General features: G+C 35.6%; 1 protein-coding gene across 2 annotated transcripts in view; it reads left to right on the forward strand.

Moving 5' to 3' along the window:
- The first annotated feature begins 1,103 nt into the window (after positions 1–1,103).
- Positions 1,104–17,302, forward strand: part of LOC138700385 (uncharacterized) — a 690,392-nt gene continuing 674,193 nt past the window's right edge. For both annotated transcript variants that reach the window (XM_069826983.1, XM_069826984.1), the window contains exon 1: positions 1,104–1,732. In XM_069826983.1, coding sequence (XP_069683084.1) covers positions 1,630–1,732 — 103 coding nt within the window. In that variant the 5' untranslated portion in view covers positions 1,104–1,629. The remainder of the gene's footprint in view (positions 1,733–17,302) is intronic.

Below are 17,302 nucleotides of genomic sequence, written 5' to 3' on the forward strand. Positions count from 1 at the left end.
TGGAGTAAAAATATATAAAATGGGCAGAAATGTCTGAGGACATTTTTAGTATGGTGGGCGAAATCATACAGTGGACGATTTTTATAAGTTGACATAAATAGGTGGACAGAATTGTTATGGATATAAAATTACTCTGGACTAAAATCCTTAATTGGACGAAAATTTATGGTGCACGTAAATACTGTGGACGAAATGTCACTAGACAATCCGTCTGGTAATCGGTAATACCTAAGCATGAAGTTTAAGATGAATTATTACTAGGATAACCGCAAACAATTTTTTACTGTTAAGTAGGCTACATACTATAGCCTATATAATAATTTAGCAAACGATAATTAATAGGGTATTACTGTACTGATAATCATGGTATTTATTTGTTATATATAGACATTTTGTTTTAAGGAATTAATTACATATTGAAGTTTATAAAAGGCTAATAGATCTTCCCAACATCCCGTGAGTTTACATTGGCAATATCCTTTCCTCGGGTTTTCAACATTATTCGGTCTGGCACGTGGACTGGAGTATCCCGATATTGATTTTCAGACTGTTGCGTCATCGCACGCTGTAACACAGACCAATCAATATTACTTCATTGCCATAAAACAAAGAAAATCGTGTGCTTTAAATTTAATTAGCAAAGGTATTCCTTCTTCAGTGCGTTGACCTTAGGCCGGTCTCAGCTCGTCCTTGCATCCACGAAAAAGAAGGATCATTTCTAAATAACGGTCTTAACTTTACTTCTTTTCGTTGGTATGCTGTACCGTACAATGCTGGCGAATGCAGTTCGTCCTCTATGAACTGTCTACCAACAGCGTTTATGTGTTGGTAATTGGTGCTAGTATCATTGTGTTATTTCTATTATGGTACTTTGTATCTTATAATAGTTAAAGGTATACGTGTATTCATACTGAAATAAATGTTAAATGTAATATTTTGTTAAAAATATTACGTATCTATTGAATTCAAACATTAAGCAGTATGTTGGCTTAATATCTCTCTATTGGCAGCACTGCAGTGGCGCGCTCAGTTAGCGATCGATTCGGCCAATGGAGAGAATTGTTTTCCTGATACGTCACATCCTGCTGACTTGTCGACTGCTTTTATGTTGTCTGCTAGCGAGTAGCGTCCGACATTAGTTATGCTGCGTCGGAATGTATTTAATATTTACACAGTAGTAATTAGTGTTTACTCATATAATGTGCGACCAGAAGTGACGTAAGGATTTATTTTTGCAGTGTGTATATTATACAGGGAGCAAATATCGATTTGTAAGTGGTTATATAGAGCTTGTGCAACAAGAAGGCATTCACAGTCGTCGAGTGTAGTTACGAATGTTGTTGTGCAGAAGTGTTAATAATGTACTTGTGATAATAGTCAGTTATTGAACTAAAATACTTTGATATTTGAAATATGAGGACGTTATATTTTTTGATAGATTGTTTTTTGTATCGGTGACATTGCCACTCCTGCGACGCCTAGCGGATGTAGTGGGGACTACTTACCAGTGTAGCGGTGATGATGTGAGGAAACGCAAGTGAGGTGGGAAAGAGTGAGAAAAAAGACTAAAACATTAATTATGATTAACAGAATACGGAAATTGCACTAAGTGAAAAGTTCCTCTTCACAATGGAGTTTGATTTTGATGGAAGTCTGAAGGAATGGGCGAAAGATAAACCTCTTAGCATTTTACAACTAGATCCTGCTGATAGAGCTGTACTTCGAATTGCCGGTAAGCTAAAAAAACATACCAGCTTTAAATGCAATCTTATGTAAAGGAAGTGGGTTTTATGAACGTGTTTTGCTGCATATCAATTTGCAATTCTTATCTCTTATGACGAACGTATAATGCGTAACATGTAACACCGTTAATATTAAAAGAGAGTGATCATATGTTTTAATCAATAATCGTAACGAATATATAGAACAATATGAATTTTGTTCCATTGTTGTATTTCAGATGTGTCATTAATAGAATGACGTTTGTATACATAGTTGTTTAAAACATTAAAGTGACGGTAGCGTTATTGCTGACTTGTACATTATTAACAAATTGAAAAATTACCAAAATATCGATTACATTGCAGGAAAGTGTAGTTATCTAATGTTACACAGCAACTTTTGAGTAAAGTAATCAATAATATTATTGAAAACGAATAAAAATATTGGTGTCGTAAATATCTTCCAATGATAAGCATTTAGGCCTAATGATTTGACAGACGTTGAGCGTTAGTACGAGACAAAAAAGGGGTGGGTTATACTGTTTCGTAAGAGGGAAGAATATTATACATTTATAAGTAGCCTATAATAGGTTACTGTTGCAGGCTAGAGAAATGACTACAGTTTTGTAACTTGATTAATTTTATTTGAAAACCTTGAAAACTAGTGTATTTGTGGAATGTGTATTAAATAATTAAAGCGACATTTAATAGTATTATGGAAATGTTCTTAACGTTAGTTTTCGTTCTAGAGAAAAGTTTTCTTGTTTAGAATTACAGAAAAATTGTTTTTCGTGAGAAATTACATTTTGTAAAGATCTTTCGCTGTAATTAAGCAAAATAACATGTTTATTTTTACTTAAGTTATGTGTATTATTAAATAATGTAGTTAAATTTGTTTTAATATCAGTGTATGGTGTCGACTATTATGATGTTACTGTATTTATAGTTCAGAACCAGAACATTACATTGAGTTTATAGGTTTTTTCAGGGTAATGGATTAAACCCTCCTATAGAAAGTGATTTTTAACAATATACAGTAGGCCTAGATATTAAATTTTGCGTTCAGGTATATACGATTTTCTGATTATTTGTTTTTAAAGCGGTATTAATGAATATGAAAATATATCCAATAAATTAAGCTGTATATGACTTAATTTAATAGATAATAGGTTTTACAAAATTAACATCGATGTATCATCTATATATATAAATAATCGTGTGTCGAAGTGTTAACTTCAGTGAAGTATAAGTTCAAGGACGGGTATGCTACCGGAAGATAATGGCCCATTGCTCGTGAATGAGACGCAATAGCATGCATTAGATTCCTGTTCAATTAACAACGTAACGTGTTGTACCTCCCAGTGCATACAAAAGTACCACGAATGAAAGACAGTTTGCTTTGAATAAACTAGGGAAGAGAGTTTGTTTATGTGCGTTGCCCTAAAAAGTACAACATAATTATGTGCTCAAATATTTATAAGTAGGATATTTATACTTCATTCATAGTTTTCTGCCCAATGGGAGGGAGGTCTTTCACCGCACACCCAGCATTTTCCAATCTTTCACCTTCCTCCTAGTCTCCTCGTGCGATCCATATAATTCCATGTACCTTAACTGTTGTTCACAAAAATGACATTAATTGGATTAACCGTACGATCGCTCCAATAGACTATACCGCTTTCCATTTCAGTTTATTTCTTATTGTTAGTGTGATTTCAACCTAATTCGCTAATAAACAGAATTAAATTTATATATAAACAAATAACACTATGTAAGTGCATTAGGCTGTAAAGTTTGTGGTTTCTTCCAACTCGACTACATTTTTATTCCGCCATCTCCTGATTCGTAAGATTCTTCTACATGACGACTTTAATTCTATAAATGCAATTTGTTGCTGGCATACGTTCTACGTCACACTCAAATTAGGCCTATGATTATGTTCTGTGCTGTTTAAAGCGATGGTCTTGTTGATGTTTGTTTGTAATCGTAAGAGTGAAGACGAAAAGGATCGAAAGGGCCAGTCATTTCACATTGTTAACGATGATAATGGTCATAATGAAGATGAAAGTGGAATAATCTTAAATAACAGTGAAGATTTGGGCTACGAACCGTATTTATCTCACGATAAACTACAAGATGTCGGAACAGGCCAAATAATTCTAAATTTGACGACGATGATGATGATGATGAAGTTTCTCAAAAAGTGTACTAATACCGGTACTGAATGTTGTGTTGTAATCCAGGTATACCGACTTAGATTGTTGCCGGTTCATTGGTTAGTTACGATTTTCCGCATTCTTAGCGTACCAATGCAGAAGAGAACTGCAACACAAATAAAATAATTTTTTCGTTCAGCGAGTTTCTAAAATCTGTTGACTCTCTTAAAACTTAAGATCCAAGCCATTAAATTCTTATACACCATTTGCATTCTCCTCACAGTATGTACGATATTAATTGAAGGTCATGATTTATGTTCAGCGCTGTAACTGTATGTATGTATTTCGATATCGTGAATTGTCCAAAGAATATAAAATACGATATGCGACTCAAAACAATGTGTAATCAACGGCAAAGTAGCATATAATTTAACAGGACCAACAGTAAAATGACTTGACTGTCATAATACAGTATGGTTAACGACACTTTTTATGGATCTATTTTGTTCCAGAATTGCTTTACAATTTATAGCATAGCAAAATAGAATAAATCGTTCTCTGTGACTCAGTTGATACTGTTTAAGAGTACCCATGAGTGAAATTACGAAATTCTAAACTGTAAAAGCTAGATTTTTCGAATTTGTACCATAAGTGTATACTAATGTAACTAAAGGACTAGCAAAAATTTGTCCTTGTAGCTTTCATGGTTCACAAAAGTATGGAGAAGTTTACATTTTTGGGGGCAAGTAACTCAAAAAGTCCCTTGCGTAACAATTTTATTTTTTTCGGTCTCATAATTTGTGAATAGGCTCACGAAACAAATACAGTACTTCTTTAAATAACGCTGGGTTTCAATGTAAATTCATTAGATAAGCCTCTAGAATTTTTTTAATATCGTATATTTTTTCTTAAAAAAATTAAGAAACAGAAAAAAAAAATATATGTATTGAAATTGTATTCACTATAAAACTCAGAGCTATTTTTATTCACTACTTATCTGTGAACTTAAATACCAAGTTTAAACTATCACAAAATCATCTTCGCAAGGAGCAATTTATAGGAATGAAAATGCTAAAAATTGAAAGTGTGAAGAAATAGCAAGGAAAGATTTGAATACATTAAGTTACTTGTATTATAATTCTCCTGGTTCACCAGTCAACTTATGGGAACATCTAACAATCAAAGTAGCGCGGTATATTGAAGCAGAAATCAATGAAAATGCAAGTAAATCCGAATTGCTTAGTACAGTGCAAAACTGAGCTTGTCGCAGCTGGAATTTAAAGCACCACGGGATTTTGAAAATGGGGGATGCTACTTTATTTTTTAATAGTGGGAGCTATGTAGTATTTTGTGCTGAAAAACAAAATAGTGATTTTTGAGAGATTTCCTTCAAAATTCACTCATGGGTACCATTAAAAGACTGCAAATTCAACTCTCAGAGTTCGATTCCTGGGAGCAAAGTAGCTCTTAATATCTCATGGGTTCTTTCTTTTATCCATTTTATCTTCCCTGTAGTACGGACTTATAGACCACTGCCATGTAGGGGAGAGAGGGTATTGTAGGTCTCTCTAGATGTGGATTGGTAAAACGCAAGGCCACTGCAGAGACATCACAGGACATTATGGACAACCATTCAGTTCCGTGAGCGGAAAATAAATTTTCTTCCATTGCCTACGCCGGGAATCGAACCACAGGCCGCTTGGGTAGGGCGTACGCTACCTCAGAGCCACTTCGGCGAACCTCTCGTGGGTTCCTTGTCGTTTATTTGTTTCATGATGTCTAATCGCTGATATTACAATGTGCTCATCGCATAACTAAAGAGTATCGCAGTTTTTAAATCTTACATCTAATTTTGGTTTAGAATCATCAGTTTATCACATGAGTACCCGGCGATCTTGTGCTACGAGTCTGTGTAGTTAGGGAAACACGGAAATGAACCTGGAATGAAAACCGAAAAGGAGAGCTGGAGAGTGAAACAGAAAGAGAAAAAAGGGGGAAAGTGAGTGATGGTGGGAGGGTGACGGAGGGATCTGCGGTATATGGCAAAGAACAATAATTTTTCATTCGTCTGTGTTTGTGTTTCTTCTTACCTGCGACTGTCTGGCTCTTTCTTTCTTTCATATACTGTATTTGTCTTTACCATCACAACCACCGCCTTCATCATATTCCTGATGCAGTCAATCTGTTAAAGAATGTTCTGTTCCCATGAATAAAAAAGTAATGTTCATATCATAAGATAAAACTAATCTCTTCGTTTTGATGTAATTTCTTTCCTTTTTTTATTCATCGTATCTATATATCCGTGAGTCTCAATTTTTTAAAAGTAATAAATAACTACTTACTCTAAAGAATTTTTAAAATTCCGCGAACCACCGTGAACTACTGAAATATTATTGTAGACCTGCCTATACTTTTCTAAAATAGCCTATACAGGCCACCATTTTTTTTAACAAATTATCCATCTTGATTTAAAACTTGCAATACATTTCTCAAAGATACACCAAACTGTACCTTCACTCGTTCAATTGTCTGTGTAATACAAAAAATTCACTTAACAAATTTATGATATTTGAAATGGGTCACCATTATGTGTTTTTATTTCAAATGAAGAGCCATTGTTCTTGCTAAAATAATTATATCTAATATGCATCATTCCAGGATAATTTGACCCGACACTAGGAATAATATTCATCTAGTTACACAAACAGACATACGGTACACAAAACCTCTCTTGAAATAGCTGTAACAAGTAAACAGACATACCGTACATAAAACCACTCTTGAAATCTCTATACACAAATAAACAGACATACCGTACACAAACACTCTCTTGAAATCTCTGTACACAAATAGACAGATATACCGTACACAAAAACTCTCTTGAAATCTCTGTACATAAATAAACAGACATACCGTACACAAAAACTCTCTTGAAATCTCTGTACACAAATAAACAGACATACCGTACACAAAACACTCTTGAAATCTCTGTACACAAATAAACAGACATACCGTACACAAAAACTCTCTTGAAATCTCTGTACACAAATAGACAGATATACCGTACACAAAACCACTCTTGAAATCTCTGTACACAAATAGACAGATATACCGTACATAAAACCACTCTTAAAATCCGCCTATGTTACTCGCCGATTACCCCTCTTATGTAACCTAAATTTCGATAAACCACTCAATCTGGCAACCCTGTACGTCATACGTATAATGAAAATGGAATCCAGATTTTTCTTCAACAATAACATGACCTCGACACTGTTCCTTGTTACTTCTTTGTTGTGTGTAGCTACAAGATTATGTCCGCCAAGACCGGAAGCAGGGTTATTTGTCCTATGCTGTGAGACTCTTGAATGCACACACTCGCTGAATTTTACGGTGTAATGTGCACTTCGACATGGTTATATGGTGCTGGTGCCGACTATATTCTTCCCGCAAGGTAGACGTTACAAACTAGAAGACGATAAAATACTGGCGTAGATGTAGCCATAGCTCGTAGCAGTATATTTTTAATATCTTCGCTAGGTCAGTATTCATCGATATTGTACAGAGACAGTTTGTTGTTGGCATTGTTCTATCTATGATACCGAGGCTGTCTCAAAGCTCAATCCATACTACACACTAGTGACCAGCAACTAGGTGTCTTATAAACTACACACTAGGGTTTTTTTTACGGATACTAGCTCATTCGAACCTTCTTTGTTGGAATCCAATGGAGTGAGGTTTCTGGGAAAGTACGATGCCGTGGTTTTCTTTTGATTTCAGCGTCAGTATTTTTTAATTGGTTATTTTACGTCGTTGTATGGGCATTGTATGGGGCAAAGACATGGACATTACGACGAAGTGAAGAGAAGCGAATAGAAGATTTGAAATGTGGATATGGAGAAGAATGGAACGTGTAAAGTGGACAGAGAGAATAAGAAATGAAGCTGTGTTGGAAAGAGTGGGTGAAGAAAGAATGATGCTGAAACCGATCAGGAAGAGGAAAATGAATTGGTTCGGGTCACTGATTGAGAAGAAACTGCCTACAGAAGGTTGCACTGGAAGGAATGGTGAACGGGAGAAGAGTTCGGGGCAGAAGAAGATATCGGATGATAGACGACATTAAGATATATGGAGCATATGAGAAGACAAAGAGGAAGGCAGAAAATAGGAAAGATTGGAGAAATATGGGTTTGTAGTGAAAGACCTGCCCTTCGGCGGAACATTAAATGATATGAATGAATTACGACGCTTTTTCAACTGCTATGTTTTATCTAGCGATTAAGGGTGTTTGAGAATAAGGTTGTTAGGAAAAAATTTGGGCTGAAAGGGATGAAGTTACAGGAGAATGGAGAAAGTTACACAACACAGAACTGCACGCATTGTATTCTTCATCTGACATAATTAGGAACATTAAATCCAGACGTTTGAGATCGGCAGGGCATGTAGCACGTTTTGACGAATCCAGAAATGCATTTAGAGTGTTAGTTGGGAGATCGGAGGGAAATAGACCTTTGGGGAGGCCGAGACGTAGATGGGAGGATAATATTAAAATGGATTTGAGGGAGGTGGGATATTATGATAGAGAGTGGATTAATCTTGCACAGGATAGGGACCGATGGCGGGCTTATGTGAGGGCGGCAGTGAACCTGCGGGTTCCTTAAAAGCCATTTGCAAGTAAGTATAGTTATCTAGCGTCTGCATGAGCTAAAGGTGATAATGCCAGCGGAATGAGTCTAGAGTCCAACTCTGAAAGTTACCCAACATTTGCTTTTAATGGGTTAAGGAAAACCTCAATCACGTTACTTGTCCCAATCAGGATTTGAACCTGGGCCCCCTCGTTCCACGGTCAGGCATACTAACCGTTACTTCTCAGCGGTGGACCAGCATCGGCAATAAGGACGTTCGTGAATTAATGGAAACTGCAATGACTAAGATATTCAGTTACACCGAAAAAATCTTCCCACCATTTTTTTTTTTCCGTCCAGCACAAATATCGTCTGTATTCGGACCTATGGAGTGTACCCAGCGAATAGGGATTATAAAGAATGGACACTGAGCGAATTTTCCTGTGTTTTGTTTCTCTGTGCGCCGGCGTTTAGTTCCACTTTCAAACGCTAGAGGTTAGTGTAATCGAGCATACGCTAAGATAATAATTGAGTATAGAGTTGGGACACAGGATCCAAACATCGCCTACCTTATTGCATAATCCAGTAACGCTCTGCTTCAAATAAATTCAAGTTAACAGCTTTTCCTTATGTCTCAGTGACAAACTAGTTGTAATAATATTTTTTTAATATTTCAGATATAATAAATTATATTATAAAATAATATAATACATTAAAAATTATGTATCAAATTCGTTTAATATTTGTATATTGTATAATATAGGTATATGGTTTTACTTCTCATAGGAGTTTTGTTTTTTCCATTTTCACTGCTATCAAATCATTACATATTTTAATTGTTGTTGAGATCAACGTCTCAACTCTCATTACAAAGGAACTCTAGAGTCTAAACATTACAGTTAATGACGGATTTATTATTTTATGGATCCAATTTATTTTATTTGAGTACATAATGTACCTAGATGCATTAATTATATGCGTTATATTTCCGCTGTGTCGACTGCTAGCTGGTGTGATGTCAGCGCCAACTCTAGGGAGAAAGCAGAATCTCACGCTCTAGCTGGCTTGAAGGTCATTGAAATCAGTCCGGCTACATCAAAGGTACCGACGCGAAGTGTCCATACTTAATTATCTATACGCTGGTGTACCTTTATTTTGTAATTTTATTAACATATTGTATATTCTTGTCTAATATTTTGTTATATCATTGGTCTGTGTGTGAAGATATATCCTGCTATGCAGCAGTTTGTGTTAGTGACCATATGCTGACTCGCCTATTTTGGGGTTCTCCTTTACATCCCCTTGTTCGGGTGAATAGAATTCCGTGCTCTTCCGGAAGGATTCCTGGTGTGAAGGGTCCGTCCGTTTGGAGCACATGATGTCCAGTAAGAGAAGAAACAGAATGGAAAATTTTATGCACTGAAGCTTCTGAAAGCTGACCCTAGAAGGGCTCGAGACGATTGCAAGGCTAATTGTCGCGACATAGCGTCTAGTATATAGTAAACAGGGTCGAATGCAATTAGGCTTACTATGTTTATGCTGTGGCTCGGATACTTGAGGGAATCGTGCCCGAGTACAATTAATTAATAACGAATATTGTCGGTAGGATACTGTAATAAAGAAAATACGTACTTGACTAGATAAAACGCTAAAGTATCATGAATTAATGAGTCCACGAGGAAAAAACGGTTGTCATTTACAGTAAATACATAAGCAGAGCTATCATTGCCAATTTAATGTTTTTATGTATGGTGTATATAACGTAAGAGCCATTCCATGGTTACGTATGTGACATTTGCACACAGTTTTTTGTTTTAAAATTAAGTTTAAATGTCTGTCACGATGAAAAGCGACCCGTTTTACAACGTTTCTGCGTACGGGCTATTCCATATGAAATCGATCAGTAAAAAACCTCGCATTTTTTTATACTCAAATTTTTTCCCTATTTATACAAGGTGCTGAGGAGAGTGCATTTTCAAAAATATACTATCGAAAGTCAAACGGTTTTCGTATTATTGAGCGACAAATTTAGCGTATTTTATAAAAATAAGCTCTTTCAGCGCTCAGAACTCTGGAACCATTTACAGCAGAACATTGAACGGGAGCTCATTTTGAAGCTGACATTTGGTAGGTTATGATGAGAAGTAATCCTTATTTTTATTTTACACAGAGAGACAGATAATATGATTTTACTTACTTTTAGGCTTTTTGCTTATTTGCAAAAATGTAAAAAAATATTGAGAAAAAACCTTGCATTATTAAGAGGGATTCGGCATTGTTTGCTTAGTGGTATGGCAATAAGTTTCGAGGGTATTAAATAAATTATTTTCACACGCCTGGATTTGAACGGCGCAGTACCGCACGCACGACCGAGAGCTGAAGATAAGCGAGCGTTGGGCGTCATTTTACTCCTGTGTTTATGAAAACTTGTGATAAAGCTAGCCCAGCTATGCGCTACTAGAGAAAACGTCACGTGTTTGTCTCCTGGCCTTGCTTGTCTCGGCTAGCTCCCGCCTCACAGTCAGCTGGTTAGTTCACGCGCGTACTATTTATTTTCTTTATTTGATATTTTCAATACTTTCTTATCAACGGCGCACCAGTAAAAAAATATGTGTTTATTTGTACTTTCAATGCGGAATGTAACTATATATTTTTAAAATATTTTTTCCTAAGCAAAGGCGTCTTAATGAGGAAAAATCTAAATTTCTCCATTTCCATAAAAAGTAAGAAAATCTGTTTATATGTCAATATAAACTTTAATTTCTCAGCGTCAAAATAAACCATGATTTTGATCATTGGGTGAAAGGGTTTCGGAGTTATAACAGTTTAAAGTTGCTAATTTTATGAAAATACGATAAATTAAAATATTTTTAATTTAAACACTATGAAGTTCTGATGCCTCAAACTTTGCACAAAGCATTGTATCACAGTTGTCTACGTACAAAAAAAGTTTCATTGTATTTAGAAATTGTAAGGTCAACTTTCTCTATATTTCGGTCGATTTGAGATGGAATAGCTCCTTTAGTAGTACGGCGTAATTGGATGTGATACAATTATTAGCCAACAGGTTCGAAGCTCATTTTGCTGTCCGGCAACCTCGAGAAACTGCAAGACACGAGATCAATTTATTCACCAAATAAATGCTTGTGGTAATGCATACAAATAGAAATAAACTATAATGTTATCTGATAAGATGAGGTTGATATGTGTAAGGCAAGACTGGTAATTGATTATACATATTATGAGAGGCACACAAGTTAGAAGTGCGTAGTATTATGCGTAAACACACTTCACTGTTAATTTGCATAAAACCATGTTACGTATGTAAACGCGTTATAATTGCCAATCAGGTCGATATTTCCATATCATAATTGGATGAAGGATGCATGTACGCCATAGACATAGAGTATTCTCTTTTTGTTTTCTTTCCGCCGCCTCCCATACATAATAAGAACGAAAACAAACAGTACTCCTCGCCTGGACAGCAATAATACATTAAAAGCATAATCTTCCAATAACTAACCGTCTTTATTCCCCTGCGGTGGTCAGACCTCCGGCCTGTCACGCAGGCAGTCCGTGTTCGATTCCCGGCCCTAGTAACACTTGTGGCGGACAAGGTCGCAGTTGGGGTTTTTCTCGGCGTTCTCCCGTTTTTCCCCATATTAGGCTTCTATATCATTCCGTCACCATTTCTCCATTTCGTCAATCAAGAATTATTAATAATTGGTGGCCAAGTTTTAACTTTGCCGTTCTCGTTTCCAATCACAGTCTGCTAGATTCATTCTGTTGTCATCGAAAAGCTATTTGGTCGTCATTTATTTTGTAGCAAGGAGGCCGTGACAAAATTTCTTGTTCATTCATTGCTTGTAACTAACCCAGAAATTCAGTAGAATCACTTTATATAATATATTATGCTACGTGTATATGTGACCAGATTACAACGTGAATTGAATTCTTAAATATTCCGTGCCTTAAATTTCGAAGCTGGTTAACCTGTGTTTATGTTGGCTGGCTTGTACTCATGAGAGAATGCCATTGGTCGGGTATACACGTGGCTAACGAGAAAGACAGGCTTTGGCACGAATCGGAGTCACGTGGTTATCATGGTCTAGTCATGGCCATCTTGACAATCGGCTAATATAAATACATACATGTTAAAAGTTGTAAAAAAACAAAGGAATTGCTGTAGTAAACCCATGACCATCTTGACAAACGTCTAATATAAATACATGTTAAAAGTTGTAAAAAAACAAAGGAATTGCTGTAGTAAACCCATGACCATCTTGACAATCGTCTAATATAAATACATGTTAAAAGTTGTAAAAAACAAAGGAATTGCTATAGTAAACTCATGTTAAACGTGCATTTATATACAGGGACATCATTTTATTTTTACTTCAATTTTTATTGTACCTGAGTTTTTGAATGTACTTCACTCCCACCCCTTCTACTAATGAAGTTTAACCGTCCTCTACACAGAACCAAGACTGCATATACAGTCGTAGTAGCTTTACGGTCATAGTAAACAGTACGTTCCAAAAATATGTTCCCGTTTTCCAGTGACGAATGAGCTTTCAATATTGAATCATTTTCGCACAGGTACTGTCGTCCATTTGCCTACGTCGTATCCCGGTTTCTCCCACCAGCTTTTATTCGTCAGCTAGTGGCTGGGCTGTCTTAGCTCTTTTCTGAGAACATTAATTTCTGTTAGGAATTGGACGTCTACGTAATATTATACAACTGTTTAAAATAACTTAAATAAAAGGGCCTTGTTAAGTAATTAACTGTCACGTGATTTCCTCCCTTTTACGACCCTACGACATAACCACTTGGACGGACAGTAGATAGTATGTCTCAGTAATTTTATCTGTGCGGGTCGGGTAGAAGTGAAGATTGAATTTACAGTACGTAAGGTACTCTTTTATAGAGTAGGTACAGAATTATTTCAACATGAGTTACTAGTACGAAGGACGAAATTAGTAATTGGGATTAGGTACAATAGTCTATAGTGCGATAATATCCAGATTAGAACTAAAGCCTGTATCGAAATGAACGGCCACCATATTCAAAAATGTGTTTAAATATCCATATTATGATTATTTTTCAATTTAACTTCATTCTCTATATTGTACGCTAATGTGCTGTAGACAGTATAATATACAGTGCATAATGAATACGTCACATGGACAGCTCAGTTCGTGAGTAAAAACACTCATTTTTAATACTGTACTGTATTTTGATTAAACAAAAACCTAATGAAAATGATCAAACTCAAAATCGCGATATTTCCTAGTTTACGTAAATGGATGAACTACTTTTCTTCCCTCCTATACCTAGTAAAGTGATTTGTTTGTATATTACGCCGGTATCATCGAACTCCAGTCGTGGAAGGGGGTTAGCAAACGGCGTTGATCCAGAGGTATAGGCAAGTTAATATTAAAAATGTTAGTAAAACTAAAATGATGTCCCTATATAAACTTGTTCAATGTTGGCCATGTTATGACTAAGAATGTGATGTCGCGCCGTACAGTGTTGCCAACAATTGCTCATATAATCCCGCTAGATAGCTGTCGAAAACCCGCGTTTTTCTAACAAATATCTCTGGATTTTAATGTATAATTATTATTCAGTTTTACAATAATAATAATAATAATAATAATAATAATAATAATAATAATAATGGTCAAAATAGACCATCCACCCGCAAATAACGACATTCGCTCCCCAGTGTAACGAATTTTGCACACCTTTATCATTCCAATGTGGCGCTATTAAGCAGTTTTGAACACTTTTTTTCACAGCCACAACATATTTCAGTTCTTATTGCACTATATAATATGTTACCTTTAAAATCCGATAAAACCAGTTTCAACTAGTAAAAAGTAGTTTTAAAATGTAGAGGGATAGATAGAAAGCGTATTTTCGTAAGATCTAGAATCAATGACATGTTAGGTTTGATTTGTTTAGGTTTTTTTATTTTATTTTTTTTTTAATTTTATTTATTACTTTTTATTTTTTTAGGATTTAGCAAACAAAAACCTACAGAAACCAAACCTAACCTGTCATTGATTCTGTATCTTACGAAAACTCGCTTTCCATTTATCTATACTGCTTAAACTAGTTTTTACTAGTTTTGACGGATTTCGAGTTTTAACGGTAACATATAATATGTAATTATCACTACATTAACACATCCATTATTTCACAAAACACACACTGAACGAATTAAATATTATTATGAAGGCTGCTTTTAATGCTAATATGAATTTCATTTCAGAAACTTTGAAGATTAAAAACCGCTAGTATTCCCGCTAAGCGGGATAATATAATTTTATCCGCGAGACGGTTATCCAAAACAGCTAGAAAACCGCTGAATTGGCAACACTGGCGCCGTAGTCTGTCTTTTTCGTTAGCCACGAGTATACACAAATGATATCAGAATGCGTAATATCGACTATACATATCGTTATTGACATACATATCGATATACATAGCCGTTTCCGTTCTCGATTTATTGTGAATAAAAAATCTCCACGTTCAAGTTCTTTGCTTTTCGTTCTCGTTTCCGGTTTATTGTGTACCAGCCTGAACACGTCGCAGTGCTGGACCATAATGCCCTCTTCTAGTAAGTTCGATTCCATCCCATTTCATTCCAGCCATCTTTATTTATATCTTACCATCTTTAGCATAAAGCGTCGTAGTTTCTGTTTTTATTCACATTGGCGATGACGACGACGATGATGTAATGATAATGACGTACGAGTATAATGACATGGTTTAACACCAGGGGTGTGTAACTGCAGGCCGCAATGAAAATTACCAAGCTTGTTTGGCCCCTGGAAGGAGCGGTTTGGTCTTACAATACGGTCGGTGTATAGAGACAGACCATTACCTACCCAGTTGCTCTCAGAGCACGTAATATGTGACTTGATTTATGAGTTTTTCTTTGTGGAGACTGCGATGTGCGCCGTGCCGCTCATTACTGCGGGATTTGGTTCAGTTGTCGTTTCCACGCAATGTGTCAGTAGCAACATCTGCCGAGGAAAACCTTTGTTCGACGAAGGGATTTGCTATTTCAGTACTTAATTAGTTGTCGCGCTGCTGTTGTTGCAATGCAGTTGCAGGATGCGAATCCGCCGTCATACAAGAACGAGTAGCCGTCCCGGAATTTCCGGACTCCCGGATGAAGAATGGCCTGGGTAAAATATTGAATCATACGAGCACTTATAGGGCTCTGGCTCATCTTCTATTCATGATATCATTTCACTTCGTGAGAATGAATGTAGTCCTGGATTTCAGTATTAATGAAATCACATTGTCATCTTTTATTGGTCTGTAGTGGTTGTTGCGTTTGATTCTGGTAAAATTCATGTTCTAGGAATAATAAGTTAATTAAGTAGTAAAATATCGCTGCAATCGAAAATTACTTGGGATAAATTTGAATAAGGAACAAAAAAAGTTTCCTTCCCAGGCAGGATTCGAACCACGAAAGTCTTACTTACCAGTCTATCGTGCTCTGGAGTGAACAAGGCTCTGAAATCAGCTACAAGGGTCGGTCCGGTTTTTTTGCCACTATTGTACATGGCAATGACCTTCAACTTCCCTGTTCATAACGAGCCAGGTGAAGGGGATGTTCAGAGTAACACAGCCTTACGTGCATTCCCTGCTGATTACACAGCGTTGCACGATCTCGTAATTATTGTATTTTTAAATGCACATTTTTCTGGAAAACTATTCAAGAGACAGCAAAATGGTGTTTGACTTTTTTGTTGCTCTTTACTAAAGGAATCATCCACCAGAATTAATTACATTACGTACGGATTATCCTGTATATTAGTCCATGTAGTAATACAGATTAAGTAAAATGTTTAGAATTTTGTTTTATGCAAGTTTGTAAAGAGTAGCTATATCTAGTCTTGCAAAATGGCGTAATTCTTAAAATATAACAGAAAAATGTCTAATAGACCAGACATGCATTTTCACATCACACCGCTCGCCATTCTTCAAAGACAGATTTATGCATTGTTTGGTAGTAAATGGGGGGCCATTTTGAGCACCTTTTGTAAACTGAAATCAACGTATGATACAACACAACAATGATAATTTTGGTTTTAATGGGTTTTCTTGCTTTAAAATCCATATATTGCATTACTATTGTCTTTTTTAAATTATAAATTTAAATAATATTAATATTGTTATTTATTTGTTTTTATTAGCTTTATTCACTTGTTTCTGTTAGCTTTTTTGTCTGCAATTATTTAATCCAAAGCCTTCTCAAATTGGTTTACTGAAGCATTTGAATTTCCCTTTATTGAGTACATATACATTGACATTAAAAGAGGTAATTTAAAAAAAAACAGTAATTTATAAATGGCAAAAAAATAATAATAATTTTGTAGGTACTGAGACCTGAAGAATCAGTGTTGTTAAATAAAAATGGAAGTGGTGCAAGATATTCCTAAAGCCTGGTTAAATCATTCCTTAAATGGTTTCTATGATCGAGTGACGCATTGTAAAGCAACTGAGGGCTACCAATTTGAACACATAATTTAGAAGATGAGCTAGCTTTGTTTTGTTTTTGTTAAGGAAGGAGTATTTTATTATTTTAATATTCGATACACTTTTCTGTTTTCTTGACTTAGCAACACTGAATTTGTACAGAAGTATCAAGTGTGGGTAATTTTTGAAAAGCTCGTAATGAGTACTATTCAAAAATAAAATAATATATTGGGTGTTCCATTTAAAACAAGAGAGTTGGAGTTACTTCCGGTTAAACCGGGAGTAGAAAAAACTCGGTAAT

The sequence above is a fragment of the Periplaneta americana genome, chromosome 5 (assembly GCF_040183065.1).
Source record: "Periplaneta americana isolate PAMFEO1 chromosome 5, P.americana_PAMFEO1_priV1, whole genome shotgun sequence".
In the NCBI taxonomy this organism is placed as follows: domain Eukaryota; kingdom Metazoa; phylum Arthropoda; class Insecta; order Blattodea; family Blattidae; genus Periplaneta; species Periplaneta americana.